The 21,304-nt window shown below is 40.2% G+C and overlaps 1 protein-coding gene across 49 annotated transcripts in view; it reads right to left on the reverse strand.

Annotated features, from left to right (window-relative positions):
* The window catches only part of HERC4 (HECT and RLD domain containing E3 ubiquitin protein ligase 4), a 154,030-nt gene that overhangs the window by 44,124 nt on the left and 88,602 nt on the right, over positions 1–21,304 (reverse strand). For all 49 annotated transcript variants that reach the window (XR_010146619.1, XR_010146618.1, XR_010146617.1 and 46 more), the window contains one exon: positions 2,080–2,199. Coding sequence is in view for 46 of the 49 variants with exons in the window: in XM_054660160.2 (XP_054516135.2) it covers positions 2,080–2,199 (120 nt within the window). In the remaining 3 variants the exon portion in view is untranslated. The remainder of the gene's footprint in view (positions 1–2,079; positions 2,200–21,304) is intronic.

The raw sequence follows: 21,304 nt of genomic DNA on the forward strand, positions 1-21,304 counted from the left end.
CAAACTGATTATTCAAAAAGATCAGATTAAGTTTCCCCTGTTTATCATTAACACTTTAGATAAAATCCAAATTCCTAATCCTAGTTTACTAAACTCTCTATGATCTGGCCCCTGCCCATTTCTCTGTTCCCTCCTCACTCCCATAAGCCATGCTGGCTGTTTTCCTTTCTTTCTTTTTTTTTTTTGAAAGGAGTCTCACACTGTCGCCCATGCTGGAGTGCAATGGTGCAATCTAGGCTCACTGCAACCTCCACCTCCTGGGTTCAAGCAATTCTCCTGCCTCAGCCTCCCAAGTAGCTGGGATTACAGGCGCCCACCACCATGCTTGGCTAAGTTTTTGTATTTTTAGTAGAGACGGGGTTTCACTATGTTGGTCAGGCTGGTCTCGAACTCCTGACCTCGTGATCTGCCCACCTCGGCCTCCCAAAATGCAGGGATTCCAGGCGTGAGCCACCACACCTGGCCTAATGCTGGCTTTTTTCTGTCCTTCAATCATGTCAAGCTTGTTTTCACCTAAGGTATTTTACCAAATGTTCATTGTTCTTGAAATTCTCTCTGCCCTGATCTTAAAGGGCTGCTCCTTGTCATTCAGATTAGTACTCATACTTCATTAGATAAGTCTTTTCTGAAACCTATCTTTACTAAGTCCCCTCATTTTAATAATACATATTATTAGCTGGTATTTTTTGCTTTGTTGGACTATTGCCAATCTTGCCCAGTAGATTACGAATTTCATGAGAAACAAGGCTCTGTCCGGTTCACCACTGTATTTCCAATACCTAAATCAGTGCCTGTTATACAACAGATTCTCACTGTTTGTTGAATAAGCAAATGAGTAGACCTAAATCTATAGAATGGCTATAAACCTGACCCAGCCTCAAAGTGACTCAGGAGAAAAGTCAATGAGTCTCTCCCAGTCCAGACCCAAGTACACTAGGGAAGGAAAAGATGTCTAGAAGCAACCTGATTCCGGGAGGTGGGAGTATCCTAAAAACAGCGTGCACTAACCAGATTGCCATTCAAAAACTACTGTACTTTTTTAGTGCTTACTAGACATATTCTAGACACTGTCAGAGGTGCTGGTTGACTGACAAGAGCACCCATCCACAAGGAGCTTACAGCTGGTGCCTAGCAAACAATGAAAGGTTACTCACCCTTCCATCATATAACTGCTGCACACATATTAAATTACCTGGGTACAGAAAAGTGGGCCTCAAGTATACAAAAATGGCTAGCAAATGAGTAGTAGACCTAAATATTTTGTATCTAACTGCTTACCCATTTCTGCATTAAAATTTTATGTGCCTAATTCAAGTTTTATAAGACCATGGTACTATTTTAATGGGATAGTGTCTAGTTATTAAAGACTTAGCTACATAAAAAGATGTACGCACCCACATTTATATTAAAAATCTGAAATAAAAGTAAACACATAATCGGCTCACTGCAACCTCCATCTCCCAGGTTCAAGTGATTCTCATGCCTCAGCCTTCTAAGGAGCTGGGATTACAGGCATGTGCCACCACACTTGGCTAATTTTTTGTATTTTTAGTAGAGATGGGATTTCGTCATGTTGCTGAGGCTGGTCTTGAAATCCTGAGCTCAGGGAATCCACCTGCCTCAGGCTCCAAAGTGCTAAGATTACAGGCATGAGCCACCACACCCAGCCCTCTTTTGGTAGTCTTGAAGCACCAATTTCACAACAATAATGCATTCTTAGGAGTTCCAGTATGAAGAATGCCAGTATTTTCAACACTGGAGAAATAAGAGGCAACCTCATGGAAAATAAAAGAGTTAAAAATCCATTTCACACTTGTAGGTTTTTTTTGTTTTGTTTTGTTTTGTTTTGTTTTAAAGTGTAATCCATTTCTTTGGTTTGGCTTTGGTAAAAGAGTAGAATGTTTGCTTATAAATATTGTAAAATATATAGCACTCCTTTGCAATGTGTTATTATTTAAAAAGTAAGTTCTGGATAAAAGTTCTGAAAAAACTTTCTCATTTCAAAACCAAGCAATTGTTTCTTTTTTTATTAGATACATATATATAAAAATGAAATCACAAATTGCACAGAAAACCTACCATTCCATAGGCCTGCTGTTGGACCCAGTTGATATAATCATTTCTTATGTCTATCAATTCTTGTACTTCATGTATATAAAATTTATCATACTGTATAATCTGTCCCATTTTCTCATTTACCTACAAAAGAAAATGTAATTGACATTAAATTTAACCAGCACTCAAGACAGACAAATTTTTTTTATTTTTTGAGACGGAGTCTCACTCTGTCACCCAGGCTGGAGTGCAGTGGCACAATCTCAGCTCACTGCAAGCTCTGCCTCCCGGGTTCACGCCATTCTCCTGCCTCAGCCTCCTGAGTAGCTGGGACTACAGGCACCCGCCACCATGACCGGCTAATTTTTTGTATTTTTAGTAGAGACGGAGTTTCACTGTGTTAGCCAGGATGGTCTCGATCTCCTGACCTTGTGATCTGCCCACCTTGGCCTCCCAAAGTGTTGGGATTACAGGCGTGAGCCACTGCGCCTGGCCAAGACAGAGAAATTTAAAATATCTAAAGAAAAAAATGCTTTGGGGATTTTCTTAGCTATTTTTTTCTTCCTACAAAAAATAATTACTGAGTGCCTACTATATGCAAAATGCTAGTTAAGTGCTACGGGAGACACAAAGATTTGTAAGATGTGATATCTGCATTCAGTACCCCAAAATCTAGAAAAGACATGTCTTTATAACTACAACACAGTATGAGATATGTAATGATTAAACTGTATATGGTATATATAAACTAGATACTATAAAGACTTATGGTTGGGAAATGGGACCTTAATAATAATAGCAGCTAATGCTTGTTAAGTGTTGCTCTGTGCTGGCATCTGATTAGAATAAACTTTAGGAGGTGATATCTGGACACGATGTGAAAAATGAAGAGGATGCAAATTACCACCCTAGAGATTACCTATTAATTACAAAGATAAAAACAAATCTTTACAGTGGAGAGCACCATCTTAATCAAGTGATCTAACTAATCATCACCAATACTGGAACAATGAAATATTATGTTCTTGGTGATATAGCTCAACAAGAAGCATACAAATGATCTATGAAGTAAAAACAGTTTAACCCAAATCCAATCAAGTCTCCTAATCTAAATTTTAGTTTATAGGAAATACAAGGGATAGAGGAACAAGTTAAATAAACATCACCATGAGGAAACAATCAGACAAATCCTGATTATGAAACTTTTATAAGAAAACTGGCCAAGAATCTTCAAAAAGTCAAGGTAGCAGGGATTGAAAAAAAAAAAGTTAGGAGCTATTCTAAATTAAAAGAGACTAGAGGAATTCTGGTACTAAATATGGCAGAATACTTTGTATCAGACTACTCTTCCTGGCACTAACAATTATAAACTCTAGACAATACATTAAAGAACAACTACTGTACTTAAAAACACTGGAGATCCACCAAAAGTAGGCAGAAACAGGAATGGACACAAGTAGAGGATAGAGCTCAAGCAGAAAGCAGCAGTCTTAATAGACAGACTGAAGCTGCCAGCACAGCCAGACAGTGAGGAATAAAAAAATCAAAGAAAGGAATCCAGAGGACGAAGCCCCAAAATCTATGTGCAAATTCCCCCCACATCCTTGGCTAACTCTAAACCATGAATGCACAATGCACAAAGTAAGACCTGCTAAAAATAAATAAATAAATAAATAAAACTCAAACCCAATAAACCAACAGAAAGCACAGCTGAGAGGCTACTCCTTTTTTTTTTTTTTTTTTGAGACAAAGTCTCGCTCTCTTGCCCAGGCTGGAATACAGTGGTGTGATCTCGGCTCACTGCAAGCTCCGCCTCTCAGGTTCATGCCATTCTCCTGCCACAGCCTCCCGAGTAGCTGGGACTACAGGCGCCCACCACCACCTCTGGCTAATTTTTTTTTGTATTTTTAGTAGAGACGGGGTTTCACCATGTTAGCCAGGATGGTCTCAATCTCCTGACCTCGTGATCTGCCCACCTTGGCCTCCCAAAGTGCTGGGATTACAGGTGTGAGCCACTGCGCCTGGCCAGAGAGGCTACTCTTACAGTAAGAGTTCAAAACAGGCATTTCCAGAGGAAAAGGGGCATATTTCATAATAATAAAAGGATTAATTCACCAAGAAGTCACAACAATCCAAAAACAGCAGAGCTTGAAAATATATGAAAGAGAAATCAACAGAACCATGATTATAGTTGGAGATTTTTAACACTGCTCTCATTAACTGATAGAAAAAAATAGACAAAACCAGCAAGTATAGATGATCTGAATAACAATTTAAACCAACTTGCACTCACTGTCATAACACTTCACCTAATAATTGTACATGAAATGTTCACTAAGATAGACCAAATCCTGGACCATACAATAAGTCTTCATACATTTAAAAGAATCCAAAGTATACAACATATGTTCTCTGTCCACAATGGAATTAAACTAAAATCAGTAACAGAAAGAGATTTGGAAAATCCTAGAATACTGGCAATTAAACAAAACACTTCTAAATTACTGAAAACTTTTCTTGAACCTGTGAGAGAGCTAAAGTTACAAGACAACCAAGTAGCCTGAATCCAAGGATCAACAAATACTTACAAAAGGTAACAGGGTACCAGAAATGGCTCATTTGTGGCAGAGAGAAAGAGGAAACTACTACTGTCATATAAGCAGAAGTAATACACTAAAATTTTAAGGATCACTTAAAACTGAGTGTGGGGTAGCTTGATAGTATGAAATCCTGCAGAGTCCCAGGCAGTTGGCACTCACTCACAGCCTCTTGTCCATAGACTGCCACTGGGTGCCCATGAAAACAACTGGAAACAAGGCAGAGGGGGGGAAAAAAGGAAACAAGGCAGAATATCAAGAGCCTCTCTCAATGGTACAAGGAATTAGCTGCCACATGAGAAAGGAACAAAGCCCCGTCACCCTGCCCAGATCCTTCTTTCACACAGAGCAAAAGCCTTCAGCCACTGAGGAAGGGGACGCAAACCCATGTCTTGTTGCTGAGGGAGGGAAAAACCTTCAATTCCTGGGAGGAAAGGTGACAAGAACAGTCCTAGGCTCAGAATCTTCTATCAGTAGGACTAGAGGTCTGCAATTGCTGGGGGAGGGAGCAGAAACTGCCACACAAAAAAATCGGAAGCAGAGTTTGGTTACCACAGGAAGAGGGGAGGGAACTCTGACAAAGGTCCAGGCACACATAATCTACCTAAAACCAAGGCTATACCACAACAACCAAGAACCATTTCTGTTCCCTCTCCTCTACCAATCTTGAAAGCACTGAGTAACAAGCAATACCAGTTTACAACTGACAAGAGGAAAGAATGAGAACAAAATCCCTCTAAGGAGTAGGCATGCAAAGTGGGGCACATTCACAAAAACCATTTGACACCCCACTTTCACCCTAAACACTGCACTACAGGCCTCAAATTCCTCCAATGTTAGAGGCCTCAAATTCCTCTAGCATTACAGGCCTGTAGTGTAATGAAGGTATTTATAGCAAATTAAAAATTCAATTCCAGCTTAACTCCTGACTAAATAAACTCAAATCCTTACACTAATACCAGATAGTAGAGGTGTACCAATTTATAAGCTTTAAACCTATTGATTTCAGTTTCTTACTATTTTATAGATAACCCAAAATTATGAGACATATCAAAAATCAACTTAACAGGCTGGGCATGGTGGCTCATGCCTGTAATCCCAGCACTCGGGGAGGAGAAGGCAGGTGGATCACCTGAAGTCAGGAGTTCACGACCACCCTGGCCAATGTGGCGAAACCCTGTCCCTACTAAAAATACAAAAACTAGCTGGCCGTGGTGGCACATGCCTGTAATCCCAGCAACTTGGGAGGCTAAAGCACGAGAATTGCTTGAACCTAGGTGGTGGAGGTTGCGGTGAGCTGAGATTGCACCACTGCACTCCACCCTGGGTAACAGAGCGAGACTCTGTCTCAAAAAAAAAAAAAAAAAAAAAAAATCAACAAACAAAACAAAACAAAAAAGTGTCTAGAGACAAAGCAATCAACAGAGTCAGATTCAGAGAAGACCCAAATGTTGGAGCTAGGAAACAGGGGCTTTAGGAAAATATTTTGAACTTAAAAGTAAAAACACATAAAAATTTGTGGGATGCTAATACATCCAGGCATAAAAGAAAATCTATAGCATTAAATGATCATATTAGAAATAAAGGGTCTAAAATCAATGATCAATGTTTCTGCTTTAAGAATCTAGAAAAAAAGATCATATTAAGCACAAATCAAGCAGAAGGAAGGAAACAAAGAAATCAATGAAAGAGAAAACAGAAAAACACTAGAGAAGAAATTAAAAGCAAATGAGTTTTCTGAAAAGATAATAATGAATAAACCTACAGTCAGACTGACCAAGAAAAAGAGTTGACACAATTTACCACTATCAGGAATTAAAGAAGAAACATGATTACATAGATATCTTGGTAAAACTGACTCAGGAAGAAACAGAAAACCTGAAATGTCTGTATTTATTTTTTAAATTTAATAGGAAATTTAAAATTTTCCCAAAAGAAAACTCCAGGGCCAAAATGATTTCACTGATGAATTATATCAAACATTTAATAAAGAAATAATACCAATCTTAATCAAACTTTTTCAGAAAATAAAGAAGGATCATTTCTTAATTCATTTTATGAAGCCAGAATAAACTTGATACCAAAAGCTAACAGCAATATGAGAAATAAAAATTACAGATCAATATCCCTCATGAACACAGATATAAACCCTCAATAAAATATTAGCAAATTAAATCCAATAATATATAAAAAGTATAATATAAATATAATGCCAAGTAAAGTTGATCTCAAGAATGCAAGGTTGGTTTAACATCCAACTATCAATGAATTTCACAATATTTCTGAAAAAAAGGAGAAAAAAATCATCTGTTCATCTCAACAGATGGAAACAATATCTGATAAAATTCAAATCCATTTATAATAAACACTCTCCGCAAATGAGAAATGGAAGAAAATTTCTTCAAACAGATAAAACTCATCTAACCGCCCCCACCCCCCACCGACATTTAACATTATACTTACTATTAAGATACTGAATGCTTCCTTTCTAAGATCAGGAACTAGGCAAGAGTGACCACCATAACCACTTATATTCAACATTGTACTGAAATTCTTAGTTAATAAAATATGCCAAGAAAATAACATGATTGTGTATATAAAAAAGCCAAATGAATCAATCTATAAGAGAATTACCAGAACTAAGAATTTATCAACATCATAGGGTAAAAGGCCAACACTCAAAACTCAATTGATTTTCTCTAGGCCAGGTACAGTGGCTCATGCCTGTAATCTCAGCACTTTGGGAGGCTGAGGCAGGCAGATCACCACAGTTCAGGAGTTTGAGACCAGCCTGGCCAATATGGTGAAACCCCATCTTTACTACAAATGTAAGAATTAGCTGGGTGTGGTGGTGGACGCCTGTAATCCCAGCTACTTGGGAGGCTGAGGCAGGAGAATCATTTGAACCCGGGAGGCAGAGGTTGCAGTGGGCCAAGGTCTCACCATTGCACTCTAGCCTGGGTGACAGGAGTGAAGCTCTGTCTCAAAGGAAAAAAAAAAAAAAAAAAAAAAAAGGCCGGGCACGGTGGCTCATGCCGGTAATCCCAGCACTTTGGGAGGCTGAGGTGGGCAGATCACCTGAGGTCGGGAGTTCAAGACCAGCCTGACCAACATGGAGAAACCCCATCTCTACTAATAATACAAAATTAGCCGGGCATGGTGGTGCATGCCTGTAATCCCAGCTACTCGGGAGGCTGAGACAGAAGAATCGCTTGAATCCGGGAGGCGGAGGTTGCGGTGAGCTGAGATCGCGCCTGCACTCCAGCCTGGGCAAAAAGAGTCAAACTCTGTCTCAAAAAAGAAAAAAAAAAAAAAAAGAATTTCTCTGTACTAGCAACAAATAATTGGAAAATAAAAATTTAAAAAATCATTTACAATAGCATCAAAAACATAAAACATTTAGGAATAAATCTTTGGAAAGAGAAGGAATAAAAATTTTAAAAGAATATGCAAGATCCTTGAAAACTACAAAGTACTGCTGAGAGAAACTGAAGAGTCATTCACCATGTTCATGAATCAGAAAGGAGAGTAGCAAGACTCAACAAACAATTGCAAAAACCAAAATTTGACTGGACTCTAGTTATTTAAAAAGCACTAATACAAACAACATTTTTGCTATAAATGAGGAAATTTGAAATATGCATGCACAGATAGATGATATTATAGAATTATAGTTAACTTCCTTAAGAGAAATAATGCTACTGATGTTACACAGAAAAATGCCTGTATTCTTAAGAGATGAAAGATTAAGTATTAAAGGATGATATCTACATTTTACTTTCAAATGATTCATGAAAAAAGAATATACACACACATATATAAAGCAAATGTGACAGCATGTTAACAACTGCTGAATCTAGAATGGAGGGCACACAGGTTTTAATTATATTTGTTTTCAATGTTTCCGTAGGTTTGAAGATACTGCAAATAAAAATCAAAAATGAAAGTGAATGGAAAACATTTAAAAAACAAAAGGTTTGAAGGAGAACATTCTAGGCAGAGAGAACAGCACCAGCTAAAGAGACACAATCTGTATGTAATTGCCCCCACCTAAACTGCTAAAGAGAATGAGCGGCACATGGAGCAAAACTGGATTCAACATGCAGTTGGGAAATAAGTTGACCTCAACTGTCTCTAGGTTAGCCATCCTCAGCCAAGGCTTAGGCTAAAACAAGGCCCAATCCCGTAGGAATTAGAATAAATGTTCATCATTGTATGCCAATGAGTTCTGGCATGTTTTGTTACAGAATATTACTATGGCAAAAGTTGATATATGGGGAAATAAGGTTTTAGATTTAAAAAGTAACAGAACCAGTTGTATTTTATGAATATTATTCGGCTGAGAGAGTAAGGTATAGTCAAGAATAAGTAGAGAGGCTGGCAGTAGGATTAGGACATTGCTAGAAGATTTAAAGTCTCTAGATAAGAATTCAGAGGTCATGGTAGCTAATGGATATGGAAAACAAGAAAAGAGTCAAAGACAACTTCAATATTTCAACCCTGGGTAAGAGTAATTTAAAAAATTACTGTACATAGGCTGGGCACGGTGGCTCACGCCTGTAATCCCAGCACTTTGGGAGGCCAAGGTGGGCAGATCACAAGGGCAAGAGATCGAGACCATTCAACGTGGTGAAACCCCATCTCTACTAAAAATAGAAAAATTAGCTGGGTGCGGTGGCACGTGCCTATAGACCCAGCTACTCGGGAGGCTGAGGCAGAAGAATCGCTTGAACCTGGGAGGCAAAGGTTGCAGTGAGCCGAGATCACGCCACTGCACTCTAGCCTGGCAACAGAGAGAGACTCTGTCTCCAAAAAAAAAAAAAAATTACTGTATACACACACACACACACACACACACACACACACACACACACACATATACACACAGGGTCAGGAAAACAAGACAAACCTTTCTTAGTTGAAAGTAATGGCAGGACTGTCAAGTTACTCGAGAAACGTTTGCCTCAGAGACATAACTGACAGTCATTTTCCTTAAAGGAGACAACTATAAGCTGTGGCAGTAGTTGAGGGAGAGGTAGAAAGTAAAACAAAAGGAGCCAAATGCAGACCTATAGAGATGTTGCACTTAAGAGAAGAAAAACCACCAAAGAAATAAATAAAGTTGATCTAACATACAAACTAAACAAAACTAGCTAACTTTCCTTTGAAGAATAACAAAAGTATTATAATTTGTGAATAATCACATATACACTAAAACTAAGGAATATCTGAAAGGGAACAAAATGAATCACTCAGTAAATATATAAATCTAACCAGACAATGCTGGTGTCCAAACAGGTGCTCAATAAATATGAGATGAATGGATGGACAGATAAAACTTAAAAGAGATATTGCCTATAGTTCTTACTTCTAACGGCACTTTACAAGGATCAGTCTGTATCTGTTGCATTTTCAGTGAGATGTATTATAATGTATGCTTATTGTTAATTTTTCGTAAAAAGAATTGTTTATACAATTTTCATGTTTTCTGAACTTTTGCCCTGAAGTATTCCTAATAGAGAAAGAGAACAAACACATATATAACACCATTACCCTACCTCATTCCATGGAGGGGCGTAGGGGACTGTCAGGCTTCAGTATGCATATCAAGAAGGGAAGCTAAAATTTTCACTACAATGCAGACTCTACCTTAAAATTCACTCAAATTTGGCTGGGCGCAGTGGCTCATGCCTGTAATCCCAGAACCTTGGGAGGCTGAGGTGGTTGGATCATGAGGTCAGGAGTTCGAGACCAGCCTGGCCAAGATGGTGAAACCCCGTCTCTACTAAAAATACAACAATTAGCCAGGCATGGTGGCGCACGCCTGTAGTCCCAGCTACTTGGGAGGCTGAGGCAGGAGAATCACTTGAACCCGGGAGGCAGAGGTTGCGGTGAGCCGAGATCGTGCCATTGCACTCCAGCCTGGGTGACAAGAGCGAAACTCTGTCTCAAAAAAAAAAAAAAAAAAATCACTCAAATTTTATGTTCCAATAATAAAATAAAAGCTATCATTAAAGTGGACTTCATGTACATTATCTCATTTAAACAGTCCTATGAAATGTATACTATTATTATGATCATAAAGATGAGTATACTAAGGCTTAGCATTTAAGAAACTAACCAAGGTCACATAAGTAACAGAGCCAGAAATATAACACATGCATTCTTTTTTTTTTTTTTTTGACAGAGTCTTGCTCTGTTGACACCTCCCAGGTTCAAATAATTCTCCTGCCTCAGCCTCCTAAGTAGCTGGGATTACAGGTGCCCACCACCATGCCCAGCTAATTTTTTGTATTTTTGTAGAGATGGGATTTCACCATATTGGCCAGGCTGGTCTCAAATTCCTGATCTCAGGTGATCCACCCACCTCGGCCTCCCAAAGTGCTGGGATTACAGGCGTGAGCCACCATGCTCAGCCAACACATGCATTCTTAACTCACTATATGACTGTCCAATTTGCTTGATCTTGTGGCTTAGCAATGAAGGTACAAATAATCCAATTTAAGAAGCACACATTTAATAATACTGCTTTTATTTTCACAGTTGATACTTTTATCTCCTCTAATTATTGACAAAAGCACTTTCAGTTCTTTTTTTCTCCCACTGTTTTGATTGCTTTATATCTGTGGCCAGGATACTCATTTGGGAGAAACTGACCAGAGTTATACTGCTATTACTAGCTTTCAAACAAAACAAAGACACCGAGTTTACATATGGAGACCAAAATTTTCATCCTAAAAGGGGTCGGCAAACTACAACCTGTGGGTCAAATGCTACCCACTGTTTTTTTTTTTTTTAAGTAAATTTTGCTGGAAAGCAGCCACTCCCATCCATTTACATGCTGTCCACAGTGGAGGTGAGCGTTGACTAGTTGCAACAAAAACTGTATGGCTCACAAAGCATAAAATACTTACTATCTGGTCCTTTACAGAAAAAGTTTGCAGGTCCTACCGTAGAGTCTTTAGTATTGTGCTTTAATCAACTGAAATAATTAGCCAAACTCTTTCTACTAAAAAAAGAAATATACAGAATAGTTATACAAAAAACACAATGGCTTTCCTCTCTCCAATATTTATGTTTATACATATACAAACTAATTTTTAATCACATTGGATTCTAAAATTTAGTGACTCTTGCAGAATATGATTCACATCCCACTGACCTCTGATATATATTTTTGTTTATCTTACTTAAAATTTAAAAGTGAAACCACAGTTTCCATCCCTAAAAGCAAACAGGTGGAAGAGGTGAAGCAATAGGGCAAAATGGAAAGCTCCACTGATTGTCCCAGCTGCATGGACACCAATTTAACAACTATCTACACAAAAAAAGCATCTTCCTGAGAACCAAAAATCAGGTGAGCACTCATAGCACCTGGTTTCAACTTCATATTGCTGAAAAAAAGAGATACAAAAAAGTCTTGAATCACCAACATCACCCCTCTCCCAGCCCCTGGCAGAGGCATTGTGGTGCAGAGAGCATTTCTGTGCACCGGGGAGAGAAAGAATGCAGCAATTGTGAGGCATTGAGCTCAGCACTGCCCTGTTACAGCAAAAAGTAAAACTGGATCAAACTTAGCTGACTCCTGTCCACAGAGGGAGCATTAAAACCCAGCCCTAGCCAGAGGGGAACTGTGGGTCCCAGTTGTCAAAATGTGAGTTCCTCTAAGCCTCACCATGGTGGGCTAAGGTGCTCTGGGGCCCTCAATAAACTTCAAACATAGTGCAGGCCACAAAGACCGCAACTACTAGGTAAGCCCAAGTGCAGAACTGGGCCCAGAGCCAGTGAGCTGGGGAGGCATGTGACCTACTGAGACACCAGCTGGGGCTGTTTAGGGACTGCTGGCACTACCCCTCCTTTAACCCAAGGCTGCACAGCTTGTGGCTCCAAAAGAGATCTTCTCCTTCCACTTGCGGAGAGGAGACTGGAGGGAAAAGTGGGGAGAACTTTGTCTTGCATCTTGGATACCAGCTCAGCCACAGCTGGATAGGGCACCAGTCAAAGTTGTGAAGACTGCTTTCCAGACTGTAGCTCCTGAACAACATTTCTAGATACACAGTGGCCAGAAGGGAACCCACTGCCTCGAAAAGAAAGACCCAGTCCTGACAGCTTTCATTATCTGTTAACTGAAGAGCCCTTGGGTCCCTGAATAATCAGCAGCAATATCCATGTACTAGGTACAAAGGCCTTGAGTGAGCCTGAAACTTCCTGGCTTCAGGTGAGACTCAACACATTCCCTACCATGGCAGCTATGGGGCAAGACTCCTGCTTGAGAAAAGTGGAGGAAAAGTAAAGGGGACTTTGTCTTGTACCTTGGGTACCAGCTCCGACGTAGGAGGGTGAACAAATTCCAGGACTTGGTTCTTAGATGGCATTTCTGGACCTGTGCTGGGCCAGAGGGTAAGTCCCATGCCAGGCAGCATTCACCACAAGCTGACTAAAGAGCCCTTAAGGACCAGGCATGGTGGCTCACGCCTCTAATCCCAGCACTTTGGGAGGCCGAGGCTGGCATATTACTTGAGGTCAGGAGTTCAAGACTAGCCTGGCCAACATGGAGAAACACTATCTCCACAAAAAATACAAAAATTAGCCAGCACAATGTCACATGCCTGTAGTCCCAGCTACTTGGGAGGCTGAGGTGGGAGGACTGCTTGAGCCTGGGAGGTAGAGAGTGTAGTGAGCCGAGATTGTGCCACTGCACTCCAGCCTGGGCAACAGAGCCAGACCTTGTCTCAAAAAAGCCCTTGGGCTGGGCATGGTGGCTCACACTTGTAATCCCAGCAAGTTTGGGAGGCCAAGGCAGGCGGATCCTTGAGGTCAGGAGTTTGAGACCAGCCTGGCCAACATGGTGAAACCCCGTCTCTACTAAAAATACAAAAATTAGCCAGGCATAGTGGTGCAGGCCTGTAGTCCCAGCTACTCAGGAGGCTGAGACAGGAGAATCGCTTGAACCCAGGAGATGGAGGAGCTGAGATTGCGTCACTGCACTCCAGCCTGGGCGACAGGAGACTCCGTCTCCAAACACAAACAAACAAAAAAACCCCTTGGGCCTCAAGGAAACACTGGCAGTATTCTGGCAGTACTCCCCACAGGCCCCTGGTGACAGTGGCCAAGGGGAGGTCCGGGGTGTTCCTCTGCAAAGGGGAGGGTTGAGTGGTAAGGACTATTTTGTGGTTTGAGGGCCAGCTCAGCTGCAGTACAACAGAACACCAGGTAGACTTCTAAGGTTTTTCACTCTAGTCCCTGGCTCCCAGACAGCACCTCTGGAGTCACCAAGGGCCTGGGGAAACTAGCTGCCCTGAAGGGAAGGACACAGGCCAGGCTGGCTTTGCCACCTGGTGATTGTAGAGCGCCAGCACCTTGAGTGAAGATAGTCAGTAGCCAGGAAGTTGTTATAACAGGCCTTGGGTGAGACCCAGTGCTGTGCTGGTTTCAGGTCTGATCCAGTGTAGTCCCACTGGTGGTAGCATCGCCACAGGGGTGCTTGTGTCACTCCACCCCCAGCTCCAGGTGCCTCAGAACAGACAAAGTTTGTTTTGGAAAAAGTAAGGAAAGAGAAGGAACAAGAGTCTCTGCCTGGTAATTCAGAGAATTCTTCCAGACCTTGTCCAAGACCATCAAGGCAGTACATTTATGAGTCTGCCAGAACCACAGCATTACTAGGTGTGGGGTGCCAACTAAAGCAGATACAGCTTCTAAGCGATGACAACATCCAAGTCCTTCTGAATATCTGGAAAGCCTTTCCAAGAAGCACGAAGACACACAAGTCCAAACTGCGAAGACTACAATAAATACGTAACTCTAACTCTTTAATGCCCAGACAGAGGGGAACATCTGTTAAGTTATCAAGACCATCCAGGAAAACATGACCTCACCAAATGAACAAAATAAGGCACCAAAGACAAATCTTGGAGAAAAAGAAACACATGACCTTTCAGACAGGGAATTCTAAATAGCTATTTTGAGGAAACTCAAAGAAATTCAAGATAATACAGAGAAAGAATTCTACCAGATAAATTTAACAAAGAGATTGAAATCATTTAAAAGAATGAAGCAATAATTCTGGAGCTGAAAAAATGTAATTGACATACCGAAGAATGTCTCAGAGTCTTTTAATAGGAGAATTGATCAAGCAGAAGAAAGAATTAGTGAGCTGAGGAGACAAAAGAAAAAAGAATAAAAAACAATAAGGCATGCCTACAGAATCTAGAAAAAAGGCCCAAAAGGGCAAATCTAAGTTACTGGCCTTAAAGAGGAGATAGATGGGGCAGAAAATTAATTCAAAGAGATAATGACAGAGAACTTCCCAAACATAGAAAAAGATATCAATATCCAAGTAGAAGACTGTAGAACACCAAGCAGACTTAATCCAAATAAGACTCTTTGAAGACATTTAATAATCAAACTTCCAAAGGTCAATGATAAACCAAGGATCCTGAAAACAGAAAGAGAAAAAAACAAGAGCTGGGCGCAGTGGCTCACACCTATAATCCCAGCTAACACGGTGAAACCTCGTCTCTACTAAAAATACAAAAAAATTAGCCGGGTGTGGCGGTGGGCACCTGTAGTCCCAGCTACTCAGGAGGCTGAGGCAGGAGAATGGCGTGAACCTGAGAGGTGCAGCTTGTGGTGAGCCGAGATAGTGCCACTGCACTCCAGCCTGGGCGACAGAGCAAGACTCCATCTCAAAAAGAAAAAAAAAAAAAGAAAAAAAAAAAGAAAAAAAAACCTGTCTGAGAAAAAAACAAATAACATACAATGGTGTGCCAATATGCTGGCAGCAGACTTCTCAGGGCAAACTTTACAGGCCAGGAGAGAATGGCATGACATTTAAAGTACTGAAGGAAAAATTTATCCAGTGAAAATATCCTTCAAACATGAAAGATAAATACTTTTTTTTGAGATACAGTTTCGCTCTTGTTGCCTAGGCTGGAGTGCAATGGTGCAATCTCGGCTCACCACAACCTTCGCCTTCCAGATAGTCATCAAAACAGCACGGTACTGGCATGATTCTCCTGTCTCAGCCTCCCAAGTAGCTGGGATTACAGACATGCGCCACCATGCCTGGCTAATTTTGTATTTTTAGTAGAGACGGGGTTTCTCCATGTTGGTCAGGCTGGTCTCGAACTCCCGACCTCAGGTGATACACCCGCGTCAGTCTCCCAAAGTGCTGGGATTATAGCCATGAGCCACCGCACCCCACCCTGAAAGACAAATATTTTCCTAGACAAACAAAAGCTGAGGAATTTTATCAACACTAGACCTGTGGAATAAGAAATGCTAAATGGAGGTCTTCAATCTGAAAGAAAAAAACATTAATGGGCAATAACAAATCATCTAAAGGTATAAAACTCAATAGTATACAGAAAAATACAGAATATTACAACACTGTAATTATGGTGTGTAAACTACTCTTAAGTAGAAAGACTATAAACAATTAACCAATGAAAAATAACAACTACAACAACTTTTCAAAACAGAGTATAAGATATAAATAGAAACAACAAAAAGTTAAAAAGCAGGAGTACAAAGTTAAGGTGTAGAGTTTTCATTACTCTTCTTTTTGCTTATTGGTTTATACAAACAGTGTTGTTATCAATTTAAAATAATGGGTTATAAGATAGTATCTGCAAGCCCCATGGTAACCTGAAACCAAAAGCATATAACGAATACACAAAAAATAAAAAGCAAAAACTAAATCATATCACCAGAGAAAATCACCTTCACTAAAAACAAAACAGCAAGAAAAAAAAAGGAAGAGAAAACTGCAAAACCACCAGAAAATGAGTAACAAAATAGCAGGAGTGTGTCCTTACTTATCAATAACATTGGATGTAAATGAACTAAACTCATGAATCAAAAGACATAAAGCTGCATGAATAGAAAAATAAGACCAAATGACCTGTTGCCTACAAGAAACACACTTCACTTATAAAGACACACAGACTCAAAATAAAGGGATGGAAAAAGATATCCCATGCCAGTGTTAACCAAAAGGGCAGGAGTAGCTACCATATCAGAGAAAATAGATTACAAAAGTGTAAGAAGAGACAAAGAAGGTCACTATATAATGATAAAGTGGTCAAATTAGCAAGAGGATATAATCATTGTAAACATATATGCACCCAACATTGGAGCACCTAGACATACAAAGCAAATATTATTAGAGTTAAAGAGAGAAATAGACCTCAGTACAGTAATAGCTGAAGCCTTCAACACTCCACTTTTGGCACTGGACAGAGATGTACAGACAGAAAACCAACAAAGAAACATCAGACTTAATCTGCACTATAGACCAAATGGACCAAACACATATTTACAGAACATTTCATCCAATGGCTGCCGAATAAACATTGTTCTCCTTAGCACATGGATCACTCTCAAAGACAGACCATATGTTATGTCATAAAACAAGTCTTAAACCGTTCAATAAAACTGAAATAGGCCAGGCATGGTGGTTCACACCGGGTAATCTCAGCACTTTGGGAGGCCAAGGCGGGTGGATTACTTGAGGCCAGGAGTTCAAAACCAGCCCAGTCAACATGACGAAACCCCATCTGTACTAAAAAATAGCCTGGCGTGGCCTGTAATCCCAGCTACTTGGGAGGCTGAGACATGAGAATCACTTGAATCGGGGGGGTGGAGGTTGCAGTGAGCCAAGATCAGGCCACCGTACTTACTCCAGCCTAGGCAACACAGTGAAACTCCGTCTCAAAAGAAAAAAAGAAAAACTATCAAAGAAATTGAAGAGGACACAAAAAATGGAAGATATTCCATGTTCAATATTGTTAAAATGTCCATACCACCTATAGCAATCTACAGATTCATTGCAATCCTTACCAAAATACCAATGACATTGATCACAGAAATAGGAAACACAATCCTAAAATTTACACAGAACCACAAAAGACCCAGAATAGTCAAAGCTATCTTAAGCAAAAAGAACAAAACTGGGAGGAATCATATTACCTGACTTCAAATTATAGTGCAGCGGTATAGTAATCAAAAGAGCATGGTACTGGCATGAAAACAGACACATAAACCAATGGAACAGAATAGAGAACCTAGAAACAAATCTACACACCTAAAATGAACTCATTTTTGACAAAAGAACCAAGAACATACACTGGACAAAAGACAGTCTCTTCAATAAATGGTACTGGGAAAACTGAATATCTGTATGAAGAAGAATCAAACTAGACCCCTATCTCTTACTATATACAAAAATCAAATCAAAATGATTAATGACTTAAATCTAAGACCTCAAACTATGAAACTACTTAAGAAAACATTAGGGGAAACTCTCCAGGACATTGGTCTGGGCAAAAATTTCCTAATGCCCCACAAGCACATGCAACCAAAGCAAAAGTGGACAAATGGGATTACATTAAATTAAAAAACTTCTACACAGCAAAGAAAACAGTCAACAAACAGAATGGGAGGAAATATTTGCAAACTAATCATCTGACAAGGGATTAATAACCAGAATATATAAGGAGCTGAAACAATTCTATAGAAAAAAATGCAATAATCCAATTTAAAAAATGGGCAAAAGAGTTGAATAGACATTCCTCAAAAGAAGACATAAAAATACCAAACAGGCGGCAGGGTGCAGTGGCTCATGCCTGTAATCCCAGCATTTTGGGAGGCTGAGACGGGTGGATCACCTGAGCTCAGGAGTTCGAGACCAGCCTGGGCAACACAGTGAAACCCCGTCTCTACTAAAATACAAAAAATTAGCCGGGCATGGTGGCATGGGCCTGTAGTCCCAGTTAATTGGGAGGCTGAGGCAGGAGAATTGCTTGAACCCAGGAAGCGGAGGTTGCACTGAGCAAACAAAAACAAAAACAAAAACAAACGGGCATATGAAAAGGCGCTCAATACCACCGAACACCAGTGAAATGCAAATCAAAACTACAGTAAGATATCTCACCCCAGTTAAAATGGCTTTTATCCAAAAGACAGGCAATAACAAATGCTGACAAGGATGTGGACTAAAGGGAACCTTCGTACATTGTTGGTGAGAATGTAAATTAGTACAACCATTATGGAGAACAATTTGGAGGTTCCTCAAAAAACTAACAATAGAGCTACCACATGATCTAGCAATCCCACTGCTGAGGAGCTACCCAAAAGAAAGGAAAGCAGTATATCATACAGGTATTTGCACTACCAGGTTTACTGCTACACTGTTCACAATTGCCAAGATTTGGAAGCAATCTAAGTGTCCATCAATAGGTGAATGAATAAGGCCGGGCACTGTGGCTCGTGCCTGTAAATCCCACCACTTTGGGATGCTGAGGTGGGCGGATCACAAGGTCAGGAGATAGAGACCATCCTGGCTAACACGGTGAAACCCCGTCTCTACTAAAAATACAAAATAAAAAAAAATTAGCCAGGCGTGGTGGCAGGCGCCTGTGGTCCCAGCTGCTCGGGAGGCTGAGGCAGGAGAATGGCATGAACCCAGGAGGCGGAGCTTGCAGTGAGCCAAGTTCGCGCCACTGCACTCCAGCCTGGGCAACAGAGCAAGACTCTGTCTCAAAAAAAAAAAAAAAAAATACAAAAATTAACTGGGCATGGTGGTGTAAGCCTGCAATCCCAGCTACTCAGGAGGCTGAAGCAGCAGAATCGCTTGAACCTGGGAGATGGAGGTTGCAGTGAGCTGAGATTGTGCCACTGCACTCCAGCCCTGGCAATAGAGCAAGATTCCATCTCAAAAAAAAAAAAAAAAGAACGAATACAGAAAATGTGGTATTTATACACAATGAAGTACTATTCTGGCCAGGCTTGGTGGCTCACGCCTGTAATCCCAACAGTTTGGGAGGCTGAGGCAGGTGGATCATTTGAGGCCAGGAGTTCGAGACCAGCCTGGCCAACGTGGTGAAACCCCATCTCTACTAAAAATACAAAAAATTAGCCAGTTGTGGTGGCAGATGCCTGTAGTCCCAGCTACTCGGGAGGCTGAGGCAGAGAATTGCTTGAACCTGAGAGGTAGAGGCTGCAGTGAGCCAAGATCACGCCACTGTACTCCACCCTGGGCGACAGAGCAAGACTCCATCTCAAAAAAAAAAAAAAAAAAAGAGTGACATTCCTGTGTCACGTGCAACAACATGGACAAAACTGGAGGACATTATTTAAGTGAAATAAGCCAGGCACAGAGACAAATATCGCATGTTCTCACTTATTTGTAGGATCTAATGGAGACACAGAGTAGAAGAATGGTTACCAGAAGCTGGGAAGGGTAGTGGAGAGGCAGGGGCATGGATGAGGTTGGGATGGCTAATAGATAAAAATAAAAATATTAAAAAAAACATGAGTAAGACCTAGGTTTTTCTTTTTTTGAGACAGAGTCTCACTCTGTTGCCCAGGCTGGAGTGCAATGGCACGATTTCGACTCACTGCAACCTCCACCTCCTGGGTTCAAGCAATTCTCCTGCCTCAGCCTTCTGAATAGTTGGTACTACAGACACGTGCCACCACACTCAACTAATTTTTGTAATTTTTAGTAGAGATGGGGTTTCGCCATGTTGGCCAGGCTGGTCTTGAACTCCTGACCTCAAGTGATCCAACGGCCTCAGCCTCTCAAAGTGCCGGGGTTACATTACTGGCGTGAACCACCACACCCGGCCAAACCTAGTATTTCATAGCACATCTCATGTACCCCATAAAGATATACCTACTATGTACTCACAAAAATTAAGAATTAAAAAAAATTAAAGAAACGCAACCAGTGTTTGCAGTTTGTATATCTTGCTGATATGATATATACGTTTTTGAAAAGAAATGTTAATGTTAGAATAAAAATAATATATTCGCATGGTAGATAAGGTTCAATCAGCCATCATTTTCTCCAGGAAGTCTTCCTTAGTCCTTCATAGTTACATGCCCTCCCAAGTGTTCTCATAGCACTCTGCATTTTCCCTAATCTAGTACTTACCATGCTGTAACATAAAGACCAAAAAGTTTAGACAATCTCTCAATATTGTAAGCTCAACAAGGGCAGAAATCATGTCTTTTCTTTATCACTACATCACTAATATCTAATATAATAATAAGCACATAGTAGGCACTCTATTTGCAAAATGAATTTTAAAAAGAAGTCACACGGTAGAAGTTCAAAACAACTTATATGTTTACAATTATTGCCTAAATGTACAAAATAAAACCTATATAAGTTTGATTATAACACTTTTATTTCACATTTTAATTAAAGTTTAGTATTCTTGCTTAAAAACCTCAGTTCAAGGGTGGTTATGGTGAGTATGTTTTATCTGTTTGGTTTTATTTAAGGGTTCCGCAGAAAATAGTTTGAAAACCACTGATTTAGATCAGCACAAATATGTAGCAACTAGGCTAGACAGACCAAGTAAGGCTTCTCTTTTGGCATACCAGCATGTCTATAATGTACTACGTGGAACTCGGAAACTACTAAATAACCCAATTATTTGCCAGTAAACTCATTTAGCTGATAATACATCCATTCCTGACAGCAGGTACCAAAGGTATTTTCTTATGATGCCATTTGGAGCACTGAAAAAGATTTTTAATTCAAAAACTTTCCAAATGACATGACATATGGGAGGAACAAGTGCATCCATAAATCCTGAAATGAATAGGGAACACAAAGTCCAGTTCTCTGGTTCATAATCATC

Source organism: Pan troglodytes, chromosome 8, assembly GCF_028858775.2.
Source record: "Pan troglodytes isolate AG18354 chromosome 8, NHGRI_mPanTro3-v2.0_pri, whole genome shotgun sequence".
In the NCBI taxonomy this organism is placed as follows: Eukaryota; Metazoa; Chordata; class Mammalia; order Primates; family Hominidae; genus Pan; species Pan troglodytes.